At 45.1% G+C, this 25,030-nt stretch overlaps 1 protein-coding gene and 1 pseudogene across 3 annotated transcripts; one reads left to right on the forward strand and one right to left on the reverse strand.

The window, feature by feature from the left end:
• Positions 1-26: 26 nt before the first annotated feature.
• Positions 27-24,766, forward strand: UBAP1L (ubiquitin associated protein 1 like). 3 transcript variants are annotated; one of them, XM_060618263.3, is made up of 6 exons: positions 27-3,051; positions 10,409-10,576; positions 15,057-15,677; positions 18,024-18,230; positions 23,149-23,250; positions 24,190-24,766. In XM_060618263.3, the coding sequence occupies exons 1-6, from the start codon at positions 2,899-2,901 to the stop codon at positions 24,322-24,324; spliced, it is 1,386 nt and encodes a 461-aa protein (XP_060474246.1). In that variant the 5' UTR covers positions 27-2,898; the 3' UTR covers positions 24,325-24,766. The 3 variants fall into 3 exon arrangements, with proteins under 3 accessions (XP_060474246.1, XP_060474247.1, XP_078304861.1); XM_060618264.3 differs by having other exon boundaries at positions 2,976-3,051; positions 10,284-10,576; XM_078448735.2 differs by lacking the exon at positions 27-3,051 and adding an exon at positions 3,080-4,116 and having other exon boundaries at positions 10,284-10,576.
• Positions 7,817-7,925, reverse strand: LOC132670673 (U2 spliceosomal RNA; annotated as a pseudogene).
• Positions 24,767-25,030: the final 264 nt, after the last annotated feature.

Below are 25,030 nucleotides of genomic sequence, written 5' to 3' on the forward strand. Positions count from 1 at the left end.
TGCAAACTTGTCAAATAGACATTTGCTAGGAGAAGGTGAATCTCCAGCACCAAACTTTGTGGAATCCAACTCTAGATAAGCAGGAAAGGACGACAACCTTGGAAATGATTTCGTGTAGTTGGAAGTTCTGGGGTACAAGATGCTAACACCTTTGTTCTTTTTCTGTTTAATCTGCATTGTTAAATTTATATAGTATGCACTTCAGAGTTAACAGATAGGATATGAGGGCCAGCGCTCCAAAGTGTGTGTCTAAGTTCATATACCTTAAAATCTGTTGTGATTAGCCTCACATAACCCCCATAGGCCTGTGTGCCCTTTTATAAATCCCCACCATTTGCTGTCTGATGAGATGTAGGAAGAATAGAAATAAAAGATGAATTGTATGATGTGTTCAGTATGCAGGCAGCCTTGTCACTAAGACATCTGCATTGATGGGGGCATGAGTGTGAAGGAGGGATTCAGGAAAATAGGCAGCAGAACCCAAGAGGAAGGGATTTAACCTCAGGTGGAAAAAAAGCCTTCCCTCTTTCATTCAGCTTCTGCAAAGTTTTAATAAAGTAAACATTATTTTTATTGTTTGGCTTTGTTTTGTAAGTTTTTCCTCGTTTATCACCTTGCATGGTGGTGGTGGCAACAGCCACTGGTACTTGATGGGTTTAGAAAGACATAGAGTAGTGCCTGATGAATTGTACTTCTGAGAATATAGACAGTATCATTGTAATCTTTTCCCCCCAAAAATCTTCTTTTATTGTGGAAACCTTCAAGCATCCGAAAATAAAGAGAATAGTATAATTTTTTCTGTATATCCATCATCTGGCTTCAGATAATTGTCAACTTACGGCAAATCTTGTTTCATCTGCAACCCACTACTCTATAGACTATTTTGAAGCAAATCTCAGACATTATATTAATTAAGTATTTCAGCATGTAGGGCTCCACTTTGGGCATAGAGTCTACTTAAAAAAATTTTTTTCAGTATGTGGCTCTAAAAGATATTTTAAAAATGTAACCATAGTGCCATTATTGCACTGAAAGAAATGAATGACTTCTTGATATCATCAAATTCCCAGTGTTCAGATTTCCTTATCTCATAAATGTGTGTTTTACACTTGGCTCAAATTAAGATCTAGATGCAATCTATACACTGTTGGTTGATATGTTTCTTAAGTTTCTGATAATCCGTAGGTCTTTCTTGCTTCCTCCTGTGTACTCTTGTACCCTTGAGATTTATTACTTGAAGAAATTTTTTTCCTGAAGTTTCCAGTCTGAATTTTGCTTGTTGCAGCCTTGTGATAGCATGTTCCTCTGTTTCCATATCTCTAATTTAGTGGTTAGAGCTGCATTGCCCAGTATGGTAGATATGTATCGCTATTGGGCACTTGAAAGAGAGTTTGAAATGGAGTTTGAATTGAGTTGAATAATTACACCTATGGATCACGTTTCTATTGGACAGCACTGATTAAGAGTGCACACATTTTTTGACCACATACAGATTGGAGTTTTCTGAAGAATATATTATACACCTGGTGTGTACTCCATTCAGGAGGACTAATGTCTAGTTGTCTGTTTTTGTGATCTTAGCAGCCACTGGTAATCAAGACCTAAAGTCATTCCTTTGGAGTTGCAAAACAGTGATAGTTTAATTCTGCCTTTCTTTCTTTAGTTATTAGCTGGAATACTTCTAAAAGGGGAAACATCCCCTCATCAACCATTTGGTTACTGCAGGGTACAATTGGTACAGGAAAGGCAAATACATATTTTTTTTATTTACTAGTTTTCAAATTAATGAGCTGGTTCCCTAGAATCCTCCAAAGGTAACAAGTGAGTTTTATTTTGAAGTATCACTATGAACTCAGATCTAACCATAATTGTCTTTCAACCCATTGTTATTATTTATCAATTGTCTCATCTTTGGCCACTGGGAGCCTTTTTTTCAATTTTTTTTTTTTTTTAATATTTGTTTATTTTTGAGACAGAGAGCATGAATGAGGGAGGGTCAGAGAGAGAGGGAGACACAGAATCTGAAGCAGGCTCCAGGCTCTGAGCTGTCAGCACAGAGCCTGATGTGGGGCTCGAACTCATGGACTGTGAGATCATGACCTGAGCCAAAGTCGGCCGCCCAACCGACTGAGCCACCCAGGTGCCCCTGCTGGGAGCCTTTTTAACTCAGTTTCTGAATTCCCTTTCAATTCCAGTATTCCATTCCAAATTTGTTTTACATATTGCCTATTCCAAACCTGGAAACAGTCATTTATCTAATAATAAATTAGTGGAAAAGGTATTTATAGGCCATAATCTGCATGATAGGGGTGGTCATTGTTATTGCTGCTTCTTGTTTGTTGGTTTTTATGCTTTTAGTCAGAACTAGGAATTACAGTTCCCTTGAGCCATCAGCCTTTTTCTAAATCATGCCTTTTTTATACCTATATTCTTTTTTTAAAATGTTTATTTAATTTTGAGAGAAAGAGAGAAAGAATCCTAAGCAGGCTCCAAGCTGCCAGTGTAGAGCCTGATGCAGGGCTTGAACCCACGAACCACGAGGTAATGACCTAGGCCGAAACCAAGAGTCGACACTTAACCCACTGAGCCACCCAGGCACCCCTGTACCTATGTTCTTTTTATATTGAACATAAATTAATGAAAATAGAGAAATAAACTCATTCAAAGATGAATCAGAAATGTGTTGATTCATCATGTCCTGTATATACAAGAATATTGTTTATCTTATTTCCCAAAAGAGGAGACCCTGGGTTGGGAGATACTCTAACAAAAAGCATTTATTTTAAGAAATTAGGTAAATACAAGAAAGATTAAAAAATGAAATAGATTAGTTGTATGTTAAATACTAAGTGTTCTTAGTGGCTGAGTTTATGACGTCAAAGAATTTGCTACAAGCCAATGAACTTAATCACTCTAAACCCATTCATGTTCCTATGTCCATGTGACTTGGGCAAGGGTGTATCAAGAAGCTTAGACAGCATTATACCATCTGCTGTAGCAATTCACTTCTACATATTTTGTCCACAGGGGAGCTATCCTGGGAATCACAAGGTAAGTACAAAGTATGTCTTGTTCCATTCAAATAATATAGAATATATAGAAGGAATGTGAGTGCTGTGAAGTATTAGCAGTGATTATTTTAGGGACTAGTGACTACATGAGGCATTTCCAACTAAATCTGTTTTTTTTCTTTTAATGCTATAACCAATAAACTATTCCTGTATAATTGTTAACTTTTTTTTAAAAAAAGTGTGAGTAATTACTACACGCAACGTGGGGCTCAAACTCATGACCCCAAGATCAAGAGTTATGTGCTCTTCCAACGAGTCAGGTGCCCCTGTTAACTTTTGGGTGTACCCATACAGTAGTTCCTGACTTAGCACATCTGGCTATCTATGAAGATTTTGTTTCCAATGCAGGTTCTGTTTGCCTTTTGGAATAAACTGAGTTTCTCACAGTCTCTGAAGCAAGGATCAAAGTCTTTGAGGCAGTTGGTGCTAGAGCGCATAACTATACAGAGCAGTAGGCACCTCTCAACTTAATTAGCTCATGCTTGCCAGAATATGGATTCTAGGACTTGAACTGTGTTCTTAGAAAATGGTTTTTACCATTTGCCAGGAATGATACTAAGTGCTAGAGATGTGAAAGGGAGCAAAAAGACAGGATTCTTGCCCTCCTGGAATTAGATCTAGAGTAGAAAAGCTTAAGAATACAGATAATTAGTTGTGATATGTGCTACAAAGAAAAAGTGGTTAGTCATCATTTATATTTTCCATTGTTCAAATATTTATTAAATGCCTGTTGAAACTCAGATTAATTTGCTAAGTATAAGGGCTATAATGGTGAGGGGGATAGGTTAATATCCAATTAATGGATCCAGCAATCAAAAAATGTACTGAGTGCTTTGAAGGAAAGGTAAATGGTTCTATGAGATTAGGCCCTTTTTTTTTTTCTTTTTTAATGTTTATCTATTTTGAGAGACAGAGTGCAAGTGGGGGAGGGGCAGAAAGAGGGAGACACGGAATCCAAAGGAGGCTCCAGGCTCCTAGCTGTCCGCACAGAACCCCCGACACAGGGCTCAAACCCACAAACTGCAAGATCATGACCTGAGCCAAGGTAGGATGCTTAACCAACTGAGCCACCCAGGCGCCCCCAGGCCCTTTAAAGTCTTAAAAGCCACTGTACTGGGTAGATCTACCCAAGTTTGGGGGGGGGGGGGTGGATCAGAAAAAGCTTTTTTTTTTTTTTTTAAATTTAAATTGTAATTAGTTAACATACTGGCTTCAAGAGTAGAATTCAGTGATCACTTACAACACCCAGTGTTCATCACAAATGCCCTCCTTAGTGCCCATCACCCATCTAGCCCATCTCTCACCCACCTCCCTCCATCAACCCAGAGTTTGTTCCCTATCATTATGAGTGTCTTGTGGTTTGTTTCCCTCTCTTCTCTTTTTCCTCCCCTTCCCATATGTTCATCTGTGTTTTTTTCTTAAATCCCATATATGAGTGAAATCATATGGTATTTGTCTTTCTCTGATTGACTTGTTTAGCTTAACATAACATTCTAGCCTCATCCACATCATTGCAAACGGCAAGATTTCTTTCTTTTTGATGGCTGAGTAATATTCCAGTGTGTGTGTGTGTGTGTGTGTGTGTGTGTGTGTGTGTGTACGCGCGCGCGCGCGTACCACTTCTTTTTTATCCGTTCATCAGTTGATGGACATTTGAGCTCTCTCCATAGTTTGGCTATTGATGTTACTATAAGCATCAGGGTACATGTACCCCTTCAAATCAGTATTTTTGTATCCTTTGGGTAAATACCTAGTAGTACAATTGCTGAATTATAGTGTACTTCTATTTTTAGTTTTTGGAGAAATCTCCATGCTCTTCTCCAGAGTAGCTGCACCAGTTTGCATTCCTACCAACAGTGCAAGACAGTTCCCCTTTTTCTGCATCCTTGCCAACAACTGTTGTTTCTTGTGTTGTTCATTTTAGCCATTTTGACAGGTGTGGTGGTGGTATCTCATTGTGGTTTTTATTTGTATTTCCCTGATGATGGGTGATGTTGAGCATCTTTCCATGTTTCTGTTAGCCATCTGAATGACTTCTTTGGAAAAGTGTCTATTCATGTCTTCTGCCCATTTCTTAATTGGGTTATTTGTTTTTTGGGTGTTGAGTTTGATAAGTTCTTTATAGATTTTGGATACTAACCCTTTATCAGATATGTCGTTTGCAAATACCTTCTCCCATTCTGTAGGCTGCCTTTTGTTGATTGTTTCCTTCACTGTGCAAAAGTTTTAATCTTGATGAAGTCCTAATAGTTCATGTTTACTTTTGTCTCCCTTGCCTTCAGCGACAAGGTAAGGGAGACAAAACTTCTAGTAAGAAGTTGCTCTGGCTGAGGTCAAAGAGATTGCTGCCAGTGTTCTCTAGGATTTTGATGGTTTCCTGTCTCACATTTAGGTCTTTGATCCATTTTGAATTGATTTTTGTGTATGGCGTAAGAAAGTGGTCCAGTTTCATTCTTCTACATGTAGCTGTCCAGTTTCACAACAGCATTTGTTGAAGAGTCTAGGAAAAGCTTTTCTGAGGAGATGATGTTTCAGCTAAGCTATGAGGCATAAACAGCTATTCACTAGTGCAGAGGAGACACGGAAGAAGAATGTGGCAAGAATTTGGAATAGAATATGCAAAGGCCCTGTGTTGGGCTAAGAGACCAAGGCAATTGAAGACTAGCATGGCTAGAGTAAGACAAGAGGGGAGGGGGTAGGGGCCAGACACTGCAAAGCTTTGGAAGCCCTTGTCAGGAGTTTGATTTTTATTCTGAGAGAGCTGGGAACCATTTGGGGCTTTTAAGCAGGGGATTGGCTTAGTTTGCTATTTTGAAATGATCACTTTTGTCCCAGTGTGTGAAACAATTACAATGATAGGACATAAGAGGATATGTTGGACACAGTTGTCCAAGTGAGAGATAATGGGGGCTTGGACTCCCATGTTAGCAGTGGAGGTAGCGTGAAATGGGTGGATTTCAGAGATTTAAGAGAGGAAAATTGGCAGGGATATGAGATGAGTGGTCGTGAGGGAGAAGAGAGTGTCAGGCATGAGTCCTCAGTTTGTATATCTTAGACGTTCCTTGAGACAAGAAATTCTGGGGAGGAGGAAAAGTTTGGGGGAGGGGAAATCAGGAGTTCACTTTAGGTATGTAGAGTTTGAGGCACCCTTGAGAAATCTTGGAGGAGATGCCTTGTAGGCAGTGGTGTTTATGAATTCGATCTCTGAGAAGAAGTGGAGAATTTAATATGAGTCATTGGCACATAGATTATTGATGCTGTGGGCAAGGATGAAGTCATTTAGAGTATAGTGGAGACCTTTATAAAAAATAATACTTATGTCAGTGCCTGGGCTCCAGGTAGACCAATTACTACAACCCCCGCTTGCCCTGCCTCTCACCCCTAGGCTCAGATGCAGCCAGACAGGCACAGACCCATGGAGAGGTCCTAGATTACAGCCTGCTGAAGCATGCACAGACTGGCCTTCCCAATATCCCCACTTCCCCATCCTCACCCCACCCCACCCCTTCAGACTCATCAAAGCTTTCTCCACTGCCTACTGAATGGAGTCAGTATTCCGTTTTCAGGGCCCTCGCCAGCTCTACCTCAATCTATCCCTTCAGTCTTAAGGCAGGCTGCTTCCCGGCACAAACTATCTGAGTCATATGCTTTGTCCCCGCCCCCTCCTCCCCCCACCTCTCTCTGCCCTGCCTCTGTTCCCTGACTCAAGCTGTTCCCTCCCTGGAGTTATGCTCTCCACTCTACCTTTAACCTGCTCACAGGCTGTTCCCATACTCTTCAGGATCCAGGTCAGGGTCCTGTCAGGGTCCTTCCTGAAGCTTGCCCAACTCACATAAGGACTAGAATACTTTCTTTCCATTGAAGAATATCATCATTTAATGATCTGTACCGTTTATTTTATACTTAGCAGAGATGACTGTCATTTTAGAGTGTGCTCTAACTAGATCATGTCTTATACTGTAGCCCTTCCTATTCCTATTTCCAGAATTCTCAAATTCTTAAATTATTCCAGAAACAAGTGTAGAACTGAGTAGAGAATATCTATTAGGATGCAGATGCTGGGTCAGAAGTAAGAGAGGAGGAGGGTGGCCCTGTACCTGCTCAGTGGACAGGCGGTCCACACGTGGGTCTCAACAAAGCTGTGGCCTTTACCCACAGCTCAGAATTCTAATGACAGCTGAAAATGTGGATGATAAATCAGAGAATGCCAAAACTTGCTAACTTTCTTATGTCCCTTACAACTCCTTACGCCTCAGAGGTCCCCTGATGGAACAGGCTGATGGGGCAGATAACTTACTGATCACAATGGGACTTGTCTGATCCTGTAGCATAAAGAGCCGCTCCCAGTGCTCTGGGAGACTGTCTCTTGGCATGGGGTGGAGAAACCTTTGGAGTCTTACATACAGTAGACACAGACTAGAGTGGGCAGGCAGTGGAGATGAGGGAATTAAAGGATTTGCCCATCTGGCCTCATTTGACCTCTCTGCACTCAGATTACTTACTCTGCCTCTTCTCATGATCTCCTGTGGGCATGGGGATGACCCCAGTGACCCCTCGCAACAGGGGTTTGCAACATCCTAGTAGGGATGACATTGTAGTAAGCCAGAGATACTCCCTGGTGCAGTCCCTGGTAAACCCTGATTGTTTGCAAAATGCCAGACTGTGGTCAGGAGTCTAGATTTAAGTATATATTATAGGCAGTCTCAAGAGCTTGAATTCTTTGTGAGTTTCATTTTGTTAAGAGAACAGAATCTTTAGTTTAAAATACATAACAAATAAAATCCCTTGCTGTTGTGAATATTATTAAACTAACAGATACTATACTTGATCTCAGCCAAAAGGCCCAGAAGCTATGTATGAATTAATTTTTCTTAGATTTCAGCTTTAGTAGTAGATACTGTTGACTAATACTAATTTAACTTTCTCAATAGTGCATGAGAGTTCATTCTCATCAACACTTGATATTGTCAGGCTTTTTATTTTTAACCATTTGTGTGTGTGTGTGTGTGTGTGTGTGTGTGTGTGTGTGTGTTTGTGTGTGTTGGTATCTCATTGTTTTGTTTTGCATTTTCCCAATGGCTAATGAGGTTAAACAACTTTGATGTTTATTTGGATATACTCTTTTATGAAGTTAACATCTCTTGCCCATTTTTGAATTAGGTCTTTTTCTTACTGCTTTGTAGTTCTTTGTACTTACTGGATACGAGTCCTTGGTCAGATAGGTGTGCTGCAAATATCTTCTCCCACTCTGATTTGTGTTTTTTATTTTTTGTTTGTGTGGTTCTGTTTTGTTGTTTTACTGTCTTAATGGTATCTTCCAATGAATGGAAGCCAGTTTGGTAGTGTTTTCCTTTATGGGTTAGTTTTTTGCAACCTGCCTAAGAAATGTTTACCTATTCTAAAGTCATGAATACATTCTCCTATTTTATCTTCAAGCTTCATTTTACCTTTCACATTTAGATCTGTAGTCTACCTGGAATTGATTTGTGTGTGTGATGTGAGGTAGAGGCCAGGATTTTTTTCTAGGTGGACATCCAATTGATCCAGAACCATTTACTGAAAAGACTTTTATTTTCCTTATGCTCTCTGCAGGGCCAATTTTGTCATAAGTTAAGGATCCATATAAATATGGATCTGTTTCTGGACTTTGTGTTCTGTTTTATTGGACTCTTTGTAAGTCCTCATGTTAGTACCACACTGTCTTAATTCCTGTAACTTTAAAGTAAGTGTTGATATAGTATAAATCTTCCAACAGTGCTGTTTCTTCTTCAAGATTGTCTTGGCTTTTCTTAGTCTTTTGTCTTTCATTTAAATTTCAGTTAGTTTGCCAATTTATCCCCCAAAAATAAGATGGAATTTGACATGTGGGGTCGACAAATCAATTCAGGGAGAATTAATATCTTTATGACATTGAGTCTTAACTCATGAACATGGCATGTTCCTCCAATAAATATTTTATAGTTTTTCACATAGAGGTCTTATATATCTTGTGTTAGTTTGAGTCCTAGAAGGTTGGTTGATAATATTACATGATATCTTATTTAAAATCTCACTCTCTAATGACATTTTTAAAAGAATATTTTCGGGGCGCCTAGGTGGCTTGGTCGGTTAAGCGTCCGACTTCGGCTCAGGTCATGATCTCACAGTCTGTGAGTTCGAGCCCCGTGTCGGTCTCTGGGCTGACAGCTCAGAGCCTAGAACCTGTTTCAGATTCTGTGTCTCCCCCTCTCTCTGCCCCTCCCCTGTTCATGCTCTGTCTCTCTCTGTCTCAAAAATAAATAAACGTTTAAAAAAAAATTAAAAAAAAAATATTTTCATGGTTTGTTGTTTGTATAGAGAGATATAGTTGATTTTCATATATTGACCTTGTATCCAATGACCTTGCTAAATTAATTTACTAATTCTAAGAGTTTTATTTATAGATTCCTTTGGATTTTCTACATATAATTATATCATCTACAAATAATGGTAGTTTAATTTCTTTTTTTCCAATCCTTATACTTTTATTTTTTTCTTTTCTCTTTTTACACAGGCTAGTATCTCCAGTGCAATGCTGAACAGAAGAGACAATGGGGATATCCTTGTCTCAATCTTGGGGATATCTTTCAGTATTTCACTATTAAGTGGCCTGTTTGCTTTAGATGTTTTAGTGATATTCTTGATTATGCTAAGGAAATTACTTTCTATTCCTAAGTTATTAAAATGGGCTTATTTGTTTTTTCCTAAAATCATGAACGGGCATTGATTTTATCAAGTGCTTTTTCTGCATCTACAGATATAGATAATCTATAACTTAAAATTTTTATTCTATTGACATTTATTTTTACTCCCAGTGATTGATATTGGAATATTAAGACAATCTCTCATTCCTGAAATAAACTCAACCCAGCAATGTTGTATTTTTCTATCCAAAATTATTTTTATTGAGATTTTTGCAGTTATGTTCATGAGAGATTGACCTTAATTTTGTCAGATTTGGTATCAGGATGGTGCTGAAATAAAAATGAGTCAGGAAGTATTTCTTTTCTGGAAGTGTTTGTAATTTGACATTTTCCTTAAATGTTTGGATGAAAACTCTTGATGACATGCTTCAGCACTAGTGTCATAGGCCACATTTTGGGAAACAATTGTCTAGGGCAAGACTTAAACATGAAATAGTCAATTCTTGTCGGTTTGAATGCTCTTGTTTTTGTTCATTTCCTCCCTATGCAGCACCAGCCACTTTACTTTTTCCTTCCCAGCTGTGTGGGGCTCAGCTAAGTCACCACACGGGAGAGTGGTAAGGCCATTTGAGACCAAGCCTGGTTCTCAGGACTACACTCTCTCCCTGCCACCAGGCAGCCTGCCCCAGTCCTGCTCAGCCATCTCTACACTCCTCTGACAGAATGAATGCCCTCGATGATGTCCCCTTCAAGGTGCCCAACGGCTTTGTGATAGGCACAGAGCCCCTTCCTGGGCCAGAGCTCAGCGTCCCAGCTTGCAGGGAGCTTCTGCTGGGTTCTATGGTAAGTATATCTCTCTGTCCATCTATCTCCTTGTCTCTGGGTCTATAGATCTGATGCTGAGACTTGGGCTTGGTTCCTTGATTTTATTTTATTTTAATTTTTTTAAGAAAGGAGCTACAAAGCCTTTAAAAAATTTTTTTTATGTTTTTTTAATTTTATATTTGAGAGAAAGAGAGACAGAGCACAAGCAGGGGAGGGACAGAGAGATGGAGACAGAATCTGAAGCAGGCTCCAGGCTCTGAGTCATCAGCACAGAGCCCAACACAGGACTTGAACTCACGAACCATACATGAGATCATGACCTGAGCCGAAGTTGGATGCTCAATCGACTGAGCCACTCAGGTGTCCCAAAGCCTTTTTTTTTTTTTTTTTTAAATATTTATTTATTTTTGAGAGAGAGAGAGAGAGTGTGTGTGTGAGCAGGGTAGAGGCAGAGTGAGAGGGAGACGCAGAATCTGAAGATGGCTCCAGGCTCTGAACTGTCAGCATAGGGCCTGATGGGGGCTTGAACTCACAAACCGTGAGACCATGACCTGAGCTGAAATCAGGAGTCGGACTCTTAACCGACTGAGCCACCCAGGTGCCGCTTGTTCCTTGATTTTAAAGGGCAACAAGGCCATTTCTGTTATATTCTAGAGAGTTTTGGAAATAACCCAAGAGGAAAGGTGTTGCATCATGAAGTCTGGTGGCTTGTGATGGGGATTATTCAGTGGGTCTTATTTTAAGCTTAGGATAACTGGAAGCCTGCCTATATGAAGAACTGAGAGTCATTGCAAGGATGCTCCAATTGCTCCCTTCTCTGCCAGCCTCCTGGCATGTCTAAAACTCTACCGTTTAGGATCACTCTTATGAGCTAAGACACTATCTCCAGAATCCCCTGTTAAAATGCAGACAGTTACAGGGAACCCATTAGAAGGGATTACTATTCCATAGACCCGAAACACATCAGCCCTAGAGGCACCCTCGAAACACCCCATGCCCCACAGCTCACACACTGCGATGTGTACCCAGTGTATGTGGTGGTATCACATACCCTCAAGATAAACATGATTATTTAACTTCTGGGAGAGTCAAGTTTACTTGAAGATTTAGGGGGAGATCTATTGCATTTGTATTATAACACAGGTGTATCATGAACTAGAACACAAAATTCACATGAATTTATAAAATGAAAAAACAAGATTGCAAAGAACTGTGGAACTGATGTGGGGCCTCTCAGACTCTTGTATGTTCATTCTCCACTGTCTGCAGAGGGCTTTGTAAAAAATTCTGAGGCTCTGGGTCATCCCTCACTCATTTTGCACATGGGAAATCTGAGGTCCAAAGAAGGGAAATGACTCGTCTGAAGTTAGTGGCCATGGCAAGACTAAAACTCAGGTCTTGACTCCAAATCATTTCATATTAGCTAAGAGCAGGATTGGAATGTAAGAGACACTGGACATGGATTGTTCCAAGGTTAAAAAAAAACAGGTTGTAGGAAGTCAGGTGCAGAGAGTCCAGTCCACAAAGGAGAAAGAGGCTCTAGTGGCCTGGGGGCACAGGAGCAAGAGACTCAGTGTGGTTTTTGTTTTATCTGCAGAACCTGGGGTTGCACTGAGGCTCCTTAGGACCAAGGTCTCCAGAATGGAAAGAAGCTCTGTAGAGCCCAGAGCACATGTCCAGGGGCCCATCCTCTGTAGGGCAGGAGCTCTTGCTTTCTCCAGGCAGCTTGTGCTATGGGTTCTTGCCCTGAGTCAAAGTCGGCCTCTATGGTTGGGAGTAGAAATTTGCTTTACTGGAGGTGGATCATTACAGCTTTTCCTTACATGCTGAGCTCAGGCCAAGCTGGGAAGAGGCTTTTCTGAAAGTTACTTCTCTTGGAAGCAGAACTGGGCACCTTTCTGCCAAGTCCACATCTGGTGTCCTAGCCAAGTTGCTGACCCTGGCTCTGCCCCCCTCCTCTCAGCAAGGGTATCTGCACTCCCTTGAGCCATTTCCCTTCCTGGGCCTCCATTTCTTTTACTGCTGGGCCAATCTAACAGAGAAGCATGAGACTCCAAGTATGATTTACAGCTTCTCCTGGTAAGTCCTCTGAGTTCACTGGGCTGTATTCCCAGTATTTGGAACTTGGAATACATTTTCCCATAACAATGGGAATATATAACATGGGAAAATATGGGAAAATATATTTTCCTATAACAATGTTACAGATAGAGGTTAGATTACCTGTGAAAAAATAATAACCACAGCTACTATAACTGAGCACCTGCTGTACACTGGGCCTATGCTTAGGTGCTCTTTATACATTCACTCTTTTTTCTTTTTTTTGTTTTTTGTTTTTTGTTTTTACATTCACTCTTTTTTCTTTCTCAGATTTATGATAACCCTTTTAGCAGGTATGTGTTCCCACCCCATAGCACAGGAAGCCAAAGCTCCCATCCAAGTGATACACAGGGTTATGTTGCCTGTGCGTGACACACCCAGACTCCAACATGTGTCTGTCAGACCCCAGAAACCCATGTCCACCCATACATCTGGCTGCCCTCTCCCTTCCTTCTATATTCAGAGCCTTGGCAAGTCTGTGTTTTGTTGTTTCAGAGTTTCCCTTTAATGAGAGTTCATCACTGTTAAAAATTTTTTTAGAAGAAAAGTACATTCACATAGTTTAAAAATGAAAAAAAATCTATAAAATGGTAGAGAGCAAGTGTTGACAAACATTTCTGTAAAAGGCCAGATAGTAAAAAACTAGGGCAATTAAACTCTGTTGTAGGGAAAGAGTTATAGTTTTGGAAAGGGGTGGGTGGGAATGGTTGTGTTCCAATCACACTTTATTTATAAAAGCTAGGTGAGGGGTCAGTTTGGCCCACAGGCAGCTAGAATATCTAGGGAGAGTGAAAAGCCTCCCACTGACACCTTCTCATCCACCCAGTTTCCCAGCTCCACCCCCTCACTGGAGAGAGCTGTTACTCATTTTCTATGTATTCTTCCAGGGATTCTTCTGTATATATGCACAAATAAGTACAGCTATTGCCTCCCTTTTTACACCAAAGGTAGCATTTTTTTTAATGTTTATTTGTTTTTGAGAGAGAGCGAGCGAGCACGCAGAGCAGGGGAGGGGCAGAGAGAGAGAGAGGGACAGAGGATCTGAAGCAGGCCCTGTGCTGACAGCAGAGAGCTCCATGTGGGGTTCGAACTCACGAGATCATGACCTGAGTCAAAGTTGGACACTTAACCGACTAAGCCACCCAGGCGCCCCACAAAGGTAGCATTTTATACATACACTGTTCTTCTTGACCTTTTTTTAACCTAATATGTTTTAAGATCTTTCTATATCAGTACACGGAAAGCTTCTTCAGTTTTATTTTTTGCTGTATAGCATTGTGCATTATATGGATATATCCTACTTTACTGAATGGGTGCCCTCTTGATGATCACTTGGGTTCTTCCCAGTCTTTTCCAATTATAAACAACGTTACATGGAATGACTATATGCAAATGTCCTTTTGAATTTTTGTAAGTATTTTTCCAAATTGCTCTCCATAGGGGTCACTGATTTACATCCCAGGCAGCACTCTACAAGAGGCCTGTACCTCCCACACTCTCCCACAGAATGTCCTCAGACTTTGGATCTTTGCTGAGGGCTAGGCGGATGGTATCTCAGGGTAGTTTTAATTTGCCTTTCTCTTGTCAAGAGTGAGGTTGAGCAACTGCTCGGGTGTTTAAAAGCCATCTGTATGGCTCTTTTCTGTGGACCATCCATATCTTTTGTTCATGTTAAGCTGTTGGTCTTTTTCCAGTCTATATCTAGCACTCACTATATTAGTAAATGTAGCCCTTTGTCTGTGATGTGAGTGCTGTTTTCCCCTAGTTTGTCATTTGTTTTTGACTTCGCCTATTGTATCTTTGCCATGCAGATTTTGTACATGTGTGTATCTGTACTTTTATGGCTTTTGGATTTTGATTTACAGTGAGAAAGGTTTCCCCCACTTGATCTTATCAAGGATTTCTTTCCTGTTTTCTCCTAGTACTTTTATGGTTTCATACATATATTTAATGTTTGATCCTTTTGGAAATCATCCTTGTATAAGAGAATTTCTTCCAGCTAGCTAACACCATTTATGTTTGTTTTTTGTTTTTGTTTTTGTTTTTAGCTAACACCATTTATTAGTCCGTCCCTCTATTTCCCATTGCTTGAGATGCCACCTTTATTATTTACTAAAGCCCCACAGATATCAAAGTCTCTTTCTGGACTTCCTATTCTTTACCTGCATCCGTGGAGGCCGAATTTGCTATTCACTTGTCGTTGATATTCATCCACCCCATTGCTAGCTAAAACTGAGGGTGAGAGTCGGGTGGTGATGGATGCCTGGGATTAAGAATCGGAAGCTACCCAGACCTGGCAAATTTTTGGCTGAATAGGTTCCCGGAAGGCCGGGGAGTAGGAGTGCGCCCTCTGGCCCCGGTTTGGGTCCCAGAGCCTCACGTCGCCATCTACTTGCAGCACGACTTCAGCCTGGAGAGGAGGGCGCTCTTCTGGGTAGAGGCTGTCCTCCGGGGACCCTGCCCGTTCCAGTGCGACGCCCCGGGAACGGCGTCAGCGCCTCCCGCCTGGCTGTTGCTGGTGAGTCCCAACCGCGAGCCGGTGCCGATGCCTGCCGCAGACATGGGCCCTGAGGCTGGACCCCAGCAGCGGCTTGAGGAGGAGGTGGAGGAGGAAGAAAACCAGGACGAGGACCACGACGAAGAAGAAGCCGCCTCCGCCAGCGAGGAAGAGCCACGTCCCTGCAGCCCCCAGCCCGGGCCCCCTGCGAGCCCCGCCCCCCCTGCGAGTCCCGGCCCGGGCCATCCACGGTGCTCGCTGGACGTGCTGCGTGGCATGAGGTCGGAGCTGGCCGGAGCGCGGCGGCGGCTCTCTGAGGGCAGGCTGGCCGCCCGCCCCCGCGCCCTCCTGCACCGCATCCGCCACCGGGCGCTGAGCCTCTGCCCCAGCCCGGCACCGAGTCAGTGCCCCGTGCCGCCCCCGGGGCCCGCGCCCCCACTTCCCAGCACCCCCGCGCCGCCCCCGCGGCCCTCCACGGCCGGCGCCATGCCCCCGCTGCGGAGTCACAAGCCCACGGTCGCGGTAAGGAACCTTCTAGCTCCGCCAAGCCCGCAGGCCAATAGTCTGGGTTCCTAGCCTGATTCGTAGCCCTAGTCTCCTCCTCTCTGCTCTCCTCCTCCTTACCTTTAACTGTTCTCATCTGGCCACGTACTATGCTGTCCTTCCTGTGGCCCTGGGCCTAGAATATTCCCTGCTCAGAGGCCCCCATTCCCTGTTTCCCGCTGTTTTGCTTCTATTAGGGCACATGCCACAATAATTGTAATCATCCAGTACCTGTCCATCTCTTAGGGCAGTGATTGGATGGCATCCATTTTTGTTGCCAGGGCACCAAGCTGCAGACTTGGCCAGTAGGGGGTGCTCAGTGAATGTCTGTTGAAGTAATGAATGTGACTCAAATCTAGGGCTTCCCACAGAGCAAGAGCTTCCTGTAGGATGGATGAGCTGGCGACTCAAAGAATACTCACTGAGCAGTTATTTGCTGCTGGGCCCTGAGTTTAAAGAGAGAAGGTCAAAACCACAGGACAAGGAGAGTTGGCCAAAGGGGTGTGGGACAAGACAGCACTGAATAGTGAGAGGGATCAGGTGTTGAGAGGAGGTGACAGTTTTTGCAGACTGGGGGGCTTTGGGACAGAGGATGTGCACCTGCAAGAAAGGGGAGCAGAAGTGAATTTAAAGTAAAACCCAGGTGACTGGGTGGCTCAGTGATTTAAGCATCTGACTTCAGCTCAGGTCATGATTTTGTGGTTTGTGAGTTCAAGCCCAAATTGGGCTCTGCACTGACAGTGTGAAGCCTGCTTGGGATTTTCTCTCTCCCTCTCTGTCTGCTCCTGTCGCACTTGATCTCTCTTTCTTTCTCTCTCTCTCTCAAAATAACTACACTTAAAAAAAAAAAAAAAAGTAAAATCAGTGAAACTTAAGCCTCAGACCCCTCACTTTGCCTCTCCCAAGGCCTTATACCTAATTTTATCTTCACAATTGTGTGCCTTGAGAGATCCAAATTATGTAAGTACCAAACTCCACAAAACGTGGATCTGGAGCAGATGGAATGGGTCAGGATTGATAGCCAAAGGTGGCAGTTGGGCACAGCTTTCTGCCCCCCAGCTGCCCTGCAGTCAGGCCAGGAGATGCAACAGAATAAGGCCCAGCTGAAGTTTAAATCCCAAAGACAGACTAGAAGTCTGGCTTTTCCCACTCACTGGTGTATGACCTTTGACAAGTCACTGAACTGCTCTGAGCTATCCCTGTTCTACCTGTGAAGTGGGCCACTTGACCTCGCACAGTTGCGTAGAGCAAACTCAGAGAAGAGGCTCTGTAAGTTGGACAGACCACACCGCATCAAGGGCCAGATGGTGATGCCAGGATGGCTCTTCCTGGTGCACATTAAACTTAACTCTAGCAACAACCCTGTTGGGTGGGGGAGGATTGGGGCACATGTTCTGTACAGGAGAAAATTGAGGCAGAGAGCAGCTAAGAATTATTTTTTTTAATATTTTACTTATTTTTGAGAGAAAGAAAGACAGTGTGAATGGGGGAGAGGCAGAGAGAGAGGGAGACACAGAATCTGAAGCAGGCTCCAGGCTCCGAGCTGTTGGCACAGAGCCTGGCGTGGGGCTTGAACTCACGGACCATGAGATCATGACCTGAGCTGAAGTCAGACACTTAACTGACTGAGCCACCCAGGTGTCCCACTAAGAATCTTTTTTAAGGTCAAAAGAATAGACTCAGATCCTAAGATTTTGATGTTTTCCAGTTAAAACTGGGGGTAAAGCAGACCCTAGAGTAAGTTTCCCTGGCAGGGAACCCCTTGAAAAGATAGGAATGGGTGGGGAATTCATGTCACACATACACACTCTGCCCCAAGAGCCAGGGCAGCAGCTAGGCTTCACTTGGGGAGAAGGGATCAGGGTAGTTTGTTCAGAGTTGGCAGACGGGTGCTTCTTGACAGGGAATGGGGTGATGCTGGCCAAACTGATATGCCTTCCAGCCACCCTCCTTACTCTAGGGTCTGTGCGGGTCCTCTCAGCACAGCTGTGCCCAGTCCCTGCCCTGTTCCATGCCCTGCCAAGCCCCAGTCCAGCCACACTGAAGAAGGAGGAAGATCCACCTCTGCTCCCCACTCACTAAGGTGTGGAGTAAAGAATCCTGAATTTGATTTTGAGTAGGGCTCAGCTCCCAAATGTGTGTTGCTTACTCAGTCATTAACTTCTCTGAACCTTGATTTCACTATCTGTAAAATGGGATAATAGGGTGGACCTATGATATTTCTCTTGTGGAAATATTATCATTTACTGGCCTGTCAGTAAAAATGTCCTGCCCAGCCAGGTGTCACTTCCAGTAACTGACACATCCAACCTGTCTGTATTTCAGTCCCTCAGCCCGTATACCTGCCTGCCACCTCTTGGGGGGGTGTCTCAGAGTCTCAGCACCTGTAGAGCACACCCTGCTTCTGCTGACCTGCTGTCTGCCCTGAGCCAGGAGGAGCAAGATCTCATCGGGCCAGTGGTTGCCCTGGGGTATCCCCTGCACAGGGCTATCGGGGCTCTGCAGAAGACAGGGCGACAGAGCCTGAGCCAGGTAGGTGCGTGGGGCCCAGAGCTGGGGGAGCTGTGGGTCTGGAGCCAGGGGAGGGGCCAAGTGGTTTTTATCTTTAACATGAAAAAGTTTTTTCTCCTCTTTAGAAGCAGAACCTTAGCCTGGCATTAATTGTTGAGGGTTATGAGCAAGTTTCTAGACCCTAAGGCTATTTTCTCCATAAGAGTTTATCAGGAATCCCTGTGCCCAGAGAGTTTTAATATTCTATTCCTGTCCCAGTCTCTGCCCCAAGCACAGGAGCTTTGGGCAACCAATAATCTTTCCAGAGATCCCCAATAGAACTTTCTGCAATGAGAGAGATGTTTTATACCTGTGTTGTCTAATACAGTAGACATTAGCTGTATGTGGCTATTTGAAATATGGACAGTGTGACTAAAAAACTGAATTTTTTTACTTAATTATAATTAATTTAAATTTAAATAGCCACATGTGGCTGCTGGCTACCATATTGGAAGGCACAGCTCTAACCACTTCCTTCAATGAACAGTTTATCTATATTCATATCCATCTCTTTCTCTTTTGATCTACCCATCCATCCATCTAATCAACAGCATTTACTGGGAACTTCCTAGGTGTTTAGATGCAGTGGGGAGCTATGGGGAAAACTCCCTCTTGATGGAAGGGCCTGCAAAGAATTTATGGCCATTCTTAATCGACCACAAGGAGGTTCTAGTGATCAGGAAAGTCTTCATGGAGGTGGCACGTCTTCAGCTAGACTTCAAGGATGAATAAGCTCTGAATTTGAAGGAAAGAGAAGGGATGATATTCCAAGCAGGAGGAACAGTATGAGCAAAGGGGTGGAGAGACAGCAAGGAAGGGTTTGGGAGGCCCTGATCCCACCAGTCTTGCTGGAGTGCAGGGTGCATGATGCAGGCTGGTAGGAGATAAGACAGGGAAAGGGAGGGGCGCCTGGGTGGCTCAGTTGGTTAAGCAACCAACTTCGGCTCAGGTCATGATCTCACGGTTTGTGAGTTCCAGCCCTGAGTTAGGCGCTGTGCTGGCGGCTCAGAGCCTGGAGCCTGCTTCTGATTCTGTGTCTCTCTCTGCCCCTCCCCCGCTCATGCTCTGTCTCTCTCTGTCTCAGAAATAAATAAACATTAAAAAAAAAAAAAAGACAGGGAAAGGGAGTTGAGGGCAGATTGAGGGTGCCTTGAAGACTGGGCTGAGAAGTTTATAAATGACCCACTAACAACAGGAAGGCATGGAAGGATTTTGAGTTGGGGCAGGAGGTAACATTGAATGCCACTGCCCGAACCTCCCTTCTCCCACCTGAATGTAACATCCCACTTCACGTTGTTTCTGACACATGGGGACTTTTTTGGTTGGAAAGCTGAGCTGAAGGTATCAAAAGGTCCCAGGGCAGTTGGCACTTAGTTGTCTCTGTGCCCCCCCACCATCAGAGGGCTTGGGCACTCTCTCAACAGTCATGTAGATGACTGCTATGTGCTGGGTCCCTGAGGTCTGGAGCTGCCTGCTCTTGGATAAGAAGTGACAAAAGGAGAGTAACTCTCAGACTGGAGCTGAAGCAGGATGTGCTGCTGCCAGGTTGAGGAGGTGGGCGAATGCCCCTAGCCCCCTTCCCTGCCCATTCCTGCTTCCGCTCTCCTCTGGCTTCATTGGTCTGTGCCTTGTCCCCCGTGTGGTTAACATGGAGGCTGCTGACATTTCTTGAACACCTTCTTTGTGCCAGTCCCTCAATCAGAGAGTATTCAATTAGGCCTTCTCAATTCTGCACAGTTGCCACCACTGTCCCCACTTTGCAGATGAGGAAATTGAGGCCAGGGAGGTTCATATAAACAATCAGTGGCAGAACTGGCATTGAGGCCAGGCTGGTTTGACTCTGAAGCTTTGCTGCATGCTTCTTTTCTCTCATTTCTTGTGGGAGAACCTTCCAGGGAAGCATCCCAGGCTGATATGAAATTTAAAAGTAGATCTAAAGTTGCCCCCACCTTCAGCTGCTGCTGAAAGCCAGGACCTTGGCCAAGAAACTGGCCAAGAGGACTATGAAGGACCAGGCCCATGGTGCGGGTCTGCACATTAGTTGGAGCCAGCACAGGGCACTGGCCTCCCTGTGGGTGGGCTGGAAGAATCACATTATATCAGGAACATTGTGTTTCCAGATATGTACTGACCACCTGCCTGGCCAGCCAGATCTCTGGGTGGCCTTCTTCCCTGGTGGTCAATCAGGAGCCAAGCCCTGAGGTGTGGGCCTGAAGGACTACTGGATGACTTCATCTGTCCTCCCCCACCAAGTTAATATTCCCCGCTGTTCTGTGAAGTTCTGCCATTAACTGAGCAGCTCCTTTGGGTTCAGATTCTTTCTCACCTTAAAGGATATATACTATAGTAAACCTCTTTGGCCAGAAATTAATGACAGATGGTCCAGGAGGGAGGTTATGGAGACAGAGCTCTTAGAAGAGCCAGGGAGAAAAGAGGAGATACAAAAGATAAGCTTTGTCCATGATTGCTTCGTTCCTTCCACAAGGATGGATGTGCCCACTGACTGCTTATAGGACAGCATGGGCAGTGTGTATGAGCATCCATAGGCCAGGCACCTTGCTATGGGACTCCAGGCACCTAAGGGCCCCTCTTTGAGTCTCACTTTCCCTATTCACAGAAGGGAGGGGGAATATGTGTTTATAATCAATTACTTACAGTCACATCCTTGGGTGTGAAAGTGACATCCTTACCCACCCTGGGTCCTGAGGCAGACCTGGTGACTTCTACAGTCTTATAGGCCCAAAAGCTGACCAACCAGCAGAATCTTTACAAATGCAGATCTACAGGACCTACTCTGGAGGATCCCAGCCAGTGAATCTGGAGTGGGGCCAATGGCCTATCATTTTAAAGATCTGAAGGTGGTTCTGATATGCAGCCTGGCATGGAGTCTACTGGTATGGATTGAGGTCAGCCATCCCTTGAGTCAGTGGTTCTCAGCCTTGGCTGTACATTAGAATTACCTGGAAAGCTATAAAAATCCCAGGGCCCTGAAGTGCCTGGGTAGCTCAATCAGTTAAGTGTCGGACTTTGGCTCAGATCATGATCTCACGGTTTGTGGGTTCAAGCCCCATGTCAGGCTCTACACTGATAGTGTGGAGCCTGCTTGGGATTCTCTCTTCTACCCCCTCTCTCTGTCCCTCCCCTCCTCACACTCTCTGTCTCAAAATAAACTTAAAAAAAAAAAAATCCCAGTGCCCAGACTGCCCCCTAGACTGGTTATATCAGAGCCTCTGGAGGCAAGCATCAGTGGTTTATGGGTAAAGTTCCCAGGCAGCTACAGTCAGCACCAAGGCCAAGAACCTTTGCTGTGGGTGAACCAAGAGGCAAAGGGCACATCCATCACCTGCTCTTGACATACTCCTGTTTCCATCTTTGGAAATCCTGTCTACTTTTCAATGCAGCTCAAAGCCCCTCCTCTAGCAGTTGAAGCCCCTCTGCTAGCAGCTGGGCCCCTGATGGACAAGGCTGAGAGGTCAGATGATCTAGGCTGTAGTCCTGGGTCCCTGGGCAAGCTGTCCACCCTGCTTGGACCTGTTTCTTCAATTGTGCTAGGAAGGCTTGGCTCGGTGGTTTACAAAACATGCTCAGAGCAAGGTCTAGGTGTCCTGAGGCAGGAGCATTGAACTCCTGACTCCCCTGCTCCTGCCCCCAGTTCTCCCAGAGCAGCTCCAACCTTCCTATTATTGTTGAAGCCTCCTGATGCTTGGACAGTTCAGAAGCTAAAACAGTTTGAAAACCATTAATCTGTATGATCCATGCTTTCTGCCCAGCTCTGAAGGTCTGCAGAAACCCGACCTGTTTCTTTTCCACTTATACCTGTAATTCTTGTGGTCTGCAGCCTTCACTTGGCATCAACTCTCTATAAATCTTGCTTTGATTTGCCTGGCACTCATGATTTCCCGTATCTGGTTCATCTCCCCCACTAAGCTGTGAGCTCCCTGGAGGTGGTTCTTAGTTCATTTTATAAACACAGCATACATTTATTTAGCTCCTTCTGCCTGCCATGCTGGGTGCTCTGGGAACGCAGCAGTGAACAAGACTGATACAACCCTTCCCTCATGGAGCGAGAAGTCAGCAGATGAGAACATTGAGGAAGATAGTAGAACAGCTACAGAGTCGTATGTGCTCGGATAGGGGAAGCATGGGTGCTGTGGGAGCAGCAGGCAAGGCACCCAGTGGAGACTGGGGGCTGAGGCTTCCCAGGGAAGAGGAGTGAGACTGACCTTGGCGGAGGGAGTTAGATATGCAGAGGCCTGGGGCTGCTGAGGGAGTCAAGGCCACTGATGGGCAGGGACAGGCCTTTGAGCTCTGGTAAGGAGGCAGTACTTCATCCTGAGGGCAAAAGCAACTTGTGGTGACTGAACACGGAGTGACTTGAACAGGTTTTCAGGCCTGTGGGATCTTCCTCTGTCCTCCCTTTCCCGGCACTGGGGCTCACATGGTCCTGGGTGGCGGACACATATGTATCCAGGGACGGGGGTGCTCACAGGCATGGAGGGTGAGGAGGCTGCTTTCACATGGGTGGGTGCTTACCAGAGAGGGTGAACAGACCGGGATGGGTGTTGGGGAGACACCTGTGTTTCAGGCCAGTCCCACTCCCCTGCTTAGGTTCTGGGAACCCTGTAGGTCATCCTGATAGCCCTTTCCCTGGATTACAGCCCCCAGTTTGGGACAGTTGGTCAGAACTTGCTGCCCACCCGTCCCTAGGTCCCCAGAGGAGGCCTTTGTCCCTCTTTTATTGGCTCACAGGGTCTCTGGGGCCATTTCATGTATGGTGGGTCGACTGGTCAGCCTGGTCTGAGCTCAGGCCTCACCGAGGTCCCCAAGGTTCCTCTTAATCTGTTCCATCGGCTGACCGTGCCACTCCTCTAACCACACCCCTTTCCTCTTTCTGGCCCAGTTTCTCAGCTACCTTAGCGCCTGTGATCGGCTGCTGCGGCAAGGCTATGAGGAGGGCCTGGTGGAGGAGGCCATGGAGATGTTCCAGTTCTCTGAGAGCCAGGTCAGCAGGGCCACCTGCCCAGGCCCAGGGGAAGAGGAGGGGAGGGATGTGGGTGCACACACGAGCCTAGCATACAGGGGCACACCCGTACCAGAGGCACAGCCTGGGGGCCATCAGGAGCTAGCCTGCTTGCTCAGCCCTGGGGAGAGGGAGACAGCCCAGGGAGGCAGAGGGAGGGAGGAAGGGAGGGAAACAGGAGGCACGGCTTTTGTGTCATGTAGCTGAATCAGTACACAAATATTATAAAGTGTCTGGTCTGTCAGATACCCAGGGAGGAGCCAAGCGCAGCACAAAGATGCTTAAACTCTGCTTGGGGCGTTTGCTGCCTATCTGGAAACCCAGAATGCAGGCACCCGGGGGCCCAGTAGTACATTCTGAGTGGCCAATGTATATGAACTGTCCACAGTGTGCTGTTGGCCTAGGCTCTGCCGGGCAGCTCTTCACAGGGGCTGAGGGAAGGACAGAGGGATGGGAGAAATGCTGAGGAGGAGGGAGGGAGGATAAGCAGAGACTTTTCAAGCACTGGGATCAGAGGAGGAAGGAAGGCAGAGGCTGCACTGTGTGAAACCTCGGCAGGGTTTGGGGCCTGGGCAGAGACCCCAAGCTGTGCATCCTCTGGGCACCCGTATGCAGCCTCCTTCTTTTTGTCCGAGTACCAGAGCACAGAGAGTCAGGAATGGGCCAGAGTGAGGGAGTAAAGACAGGATGGAGCCAGTGGCCAAGCCAGGGCCTCCTTCCTTGGCACAGGAACGGAGGTCCATGCCCATGTCAGCCAGAGGTACAGGCAAAATGTAGGTGCTGCCCAGGATCAGGCTTACCTGGCTTGGGGAGTCCTTAGCTTTCTGGGAATAGATACAGCGGGCACCAGGAAGGGGGCTCCACAGGGAGATGGCTGGCCTGGCAGAGTCCCCAGCACTCTCTCTGCTTCCACTTCCTCAGGCAGGGGAATTCCTGCGCCTCTGGGAACAGTTCAGTGACATGGGCTTCCAGCAGGACCGGATCAAGGAAGTACTGCTGGTCCATGGCAACCGCCGTGAGCAAGCCCTGGAGGAGCTGGTGGCCTGTGCCCAGTGACCTCGGCGCTTTCCACAATGCCTGTGCGTCCCTCAACCCGTGCCAGACCTGGCAATCCATTCCAGCTCTGTTATTAAGACTATATAAGAGGGGTGCCTGGCTGGCTTAGTTGGAGCATGTGTCTCTTGGTCTCAGGGTTGTAAGTTCAAGCCCCACTTTGGATATAGAGATTACTAAAAAAAAAAAAAAAAAAAAAAAAAGTAAGTAAACTTACAAAAAAAAAAAAAAAAAGACTACATAAGCATAACAGTGAGGTGTGCTCATTGTAAAAATGTAAATAATGCCAAAGGTGGAGGTAAATATTGTAGGGGAGGCCAAACTTTACCCATTTAGGTTTTCAGCTGGGGCTCTTGAACAAAAAGATTAAGAAGAGAAAAACAGTTTATTAATGCATGTGGCACACATCATGTGGGAGAAACCTCAGTAAAAAAGTAACTCAAAGCAGCAGTTACAGCTCTGGCTTCTATAGCGTTTTCAACAAAGACAGTAAATTTGTAGAGAAATACAGGACAAAGGAAACCGGTTTTAGGCTTCCAGGGATGGCATGCTGTGGGGAGGGTAAATATGTGGAAATAAACTAAGGAGTAGGAGTATTTGCAGATCCCTCTGGAGCATCACTGGGCTGATAAAAATCTATTTCCAGAAAAGGGGAATTTATACCTTAGAATTAGGCAAAATTGGGGGGTGGGGAGGCGAGGAAGGGTAG

The sequence above is a fragment of the Panthera onca genome, chromosome B3 (assembly GCF_046562875.1).
Source record: "Panthera onca isolate mPanOnc1 chromosome B3, mPanOnc1 haplotype 2, whole genome shotgun sequence".
NCBI classification, from domain to species: Eukaryota; Metazoa; Chordata; class Mammalia; order Carnivora; family Felidae; genus Panthera; species Panthera onca.

Excerpts from the sequence above, each read along its gene's own strand:
- UBAP1L (XM_060618263.3), top strand. The coding sequence starts at position 2,899 with ATGAACTTAATCACTCTAAACCCATTCATGTTCCTATGTCCATGTGAC. Across the intron at positions 3,052-10,408 it reads GCTATCCTGGGAATCACAAG|GCAGCCTGCCCCAGTCCTGC; the intron begins GTAAGTACAAAG and ends CCCTGCCACCAG. Across the intron at positions 23,251-24,189 it reads TCCAGTTCTCTGAGAGCCAG|GCAGGGGAATTCCTGCGCCT; the intron begins GTCAGCAGGGCC and ends CCACTTCCTCAG.